The following is a 2,606-nucleotide window of genomic DNA, read 5'->3' as shown; positions in this document are numbered from 1 at the left end:
GATCAGTTAAGGGCCCCGTTTAATCTTGATTTTAGTAGCAAAATGACAGCTGGTGGCGAGTAACCCACAGCGATTAGGTTTCCCATGAAACTCCATAATTTTTGACCTCCACGAATTAGCATAGTATATTTATTCATACAGGTACCACCGTTGAGGTACTTCATATGTCAACATTTCAATAAATTATTGTGTTTCGATGATCTGAGCTGTAGTTGAAAAATAATATTAAATCAGTCACTGAAATATCTAATTTCGATTGCGAGTAACTGAATTTTATTTCCTTACCGTTATGTTCATATCCTAGTTCCAACATCAAACGTGCTAGCCAGTCTCTGCATCAGCCATGTAACAGACAATTAAGAGAAAATTATGATTTTTTTTTTGACATCTTGCATTTTTTTTTAATGATCAAGCAGAAGGAAAAAAAAAAACGTTAGTGGTAACTTCACTTACTGAACCAATCGACGCTGAAGATGATGGCCGGAACATGGATAACAGCAAGAATATAAACTCGTTCAGCATCCGGTGAAATGAAACACTACTACGTAACATTGAAATCTATCAAATAAGTGTGGTTTCCTATGCGCGTTAACACATTTTGTACTCTTATTGTAGTCCTAAGAGTAAATGCGGACATATCGTTTGATAAGGCATTTACAAAGGGGCAAGAGTTGGAGCACCCATCAGAGCAAACTCACTCGAGGCCCGTTTGTCCGCCTTCGCCGTGTAATCCTGTGTCCTGTAGTCGTACGCGAGACCGCCATGGTACGTGATGTCAATACCATTCACCTCCTTGTCTTCATCCACGCGAAGGCCGATCGTGATTTTGAGCAAGAACAGGATAATCATCGTCACCACAAAAGAGTACGCTGCAGCTACGCACTGCGAGATCAATTGGTGGAGAAATTGTTCGCTGTTTCCATAGAAGGCTCCGCCGTCGATGTTCGGGTTCACATCGGACGTGGCGAACAAACCCGTCAACAGGCCGCCCATTACGCCAACGCAGCCGTGAATGGCGAAGGAGTCGAGAGTATCGTCGTAACGCAAATAATTCTTCATCTGGATAGCAGCGAAGCCTGTAGCTGCCCCTATCATGCCGAACACTACCGATGCCCAAGGGTACACGTAACCACAGGCCGGAGTGATCGAAACCAAGCCAGCTACGGCACCACTAGCAGCTCCGCAAGGGTCGAACTTCTTGTACGAGACGTACTCGAGTCCTACCCACGTCAGGAACCCCGCACTCGAGCCCAAGTGGGTGTTGATAGCAGCCGTGGCAGCGATACCATCCGCTGCACCCGATGAGCCAGCGTTGAAGCCGAACCAGCCGAACCACAGTAACGTAACTCCGATCATGACCAGCGGTACGTTATGGGGCTTCACGGGTTCGCCGTGGTTGTAACGCTTACCAACCATGAGAGCAGCAGCGAGGGCTCCGAATCCGCTGGAAATATGGATAACAGTGCCACCGGCGAAGTCGAGAGACCCCATCTTAGCTTCCCAGCCCATGGCGGTAATCGCCCATGAGCTATCAAGGTTCAGCGACCACATCCAGTGAGCCAACGGGTCATACACGAGCGAAGTCCAGAGGAAGATGAAGATCAGGAACGAGTTGTATTTCATTCGGCCGACGATGCCTCCGCTGAGAAGAGCAGGTGTGATCATGGCGAACTGGGTCTGAAAGAACGCGAACAGGATGTGCGGGACCTCAGTGCCGTACGTGCCACTCGGAGTCTGCCCCACGTTGTTGTATCCAGTCCACTTGAACATCCCGTTGGATCCAAAAGCCACGGAATAGCCGAAAGCCCAAAACTGGATGGACACTAGTGCCATACTGACGAACGACATCATGATGGTGTTGGAAGCCATTTCTTCACCGGCCAGACCGGCATAGAAGAAAGCGACTCCCGGTGTCATGATCATTACCAGAGCGCTGGACATTAACATCCATGCTGTGTTGCCAGAATCAACCGCTTGACCGTAGTCGGTCTCAGCCTTTTGACCACGGCCGGTGTAGTTGACACATTCGCCCGTTGTCTTGTCCAAGTACTGCGACGTCAGACACGTAACAGTTGAGCCGGAGCCACTTTGTGCTGCAGTAGTGGAGATGAGGCCTGCTACCAGCGCTGTGAACAGTATCACCCGCGTGGCCCAGTTCATCGTTCTTGAGTCGAAAGCTTATGAAACCTTGCGAGCAAATTCCGAAATGAGCAATCGATCTCTTTAACTCTGCATGCGGATAGACGATTATGGCGGTTAATCCGTGTTGAAGGCTTCGCCGACATTGTCTACGTGGTGCCTTGAAACGTTGTGCATGTATTGTAGGTTTGTAGAGTAATTGATTGTGTCCGGATCAACGTGATTTGGATGATCATTTTCGCGATCGGCTGTAACATGTAAATTCCGGCGCCTCGGTTCGTGGCCCACGAATTGGCAAAGCGGGGTAGACCAAACAACATGAGGCGAGTCCGCCTGGGTTGCGAACACGCGGAGCCAAGATGGATGGATACCCAGCGACTCTACATCAAAGCTCGTACTGGATCTTAGAGCGACACTGAAACTATGGAGTGTTTTCGGGCGCAATCTTCCGGTGCGATACCCACGCG

General features: G+C 49.1%; 1 protein-coding gene across 1 annotated transcript; it reads right to left on the bottom strand.

Annotated features, from left to right (window-relative positions):
* Positions 1–522: 522 nt before the first annotated feature.
* On the bottom strand, positions 523–2,196 carry PPTG_20065 (hypothetical protein). The gene has a single exon (XM_008918700.1). It carries the CDS (start codon positions 2,158–2,160, stop codon positions 655–657), a length of 1,506 nt encoding a protein of 501 aa, XP_008916948.1. The 5' UTR covers positions 2,161–2,196; the 3' UTR covers positions 523–654.
* Between the last annotated feature and the right edge of the window lie 410 nt (positions 2,197–2,606).

Source organism: Phytophthora parasitica (assembly GCF_000247585.1).
Source record: "Phytophthora parasitica INRA-310 unplaced genomic scaffold supercont2.269, whole genome shotgun sequence".
In the NCBI taxonomy this organism is placed as follows: Eukaryota; Oomycota; class Peronosporomycetes; order Peronosporales; family Peronosporaceae; genus Phytophthora; species Phytophthora nicotianae.
This window is presented reverse-complemented; position numbering and strand designations above follow the sequence as displayed.

Coding starts and splice junctions, on each gene's coding strand:
- PPTG_20065 (XM_008918700.1), bottom strand. CDS start 2,160: ATGAACTGGGCCACGCGGGTGATACTGTTCACAGCGCTGGTAGCAGGC.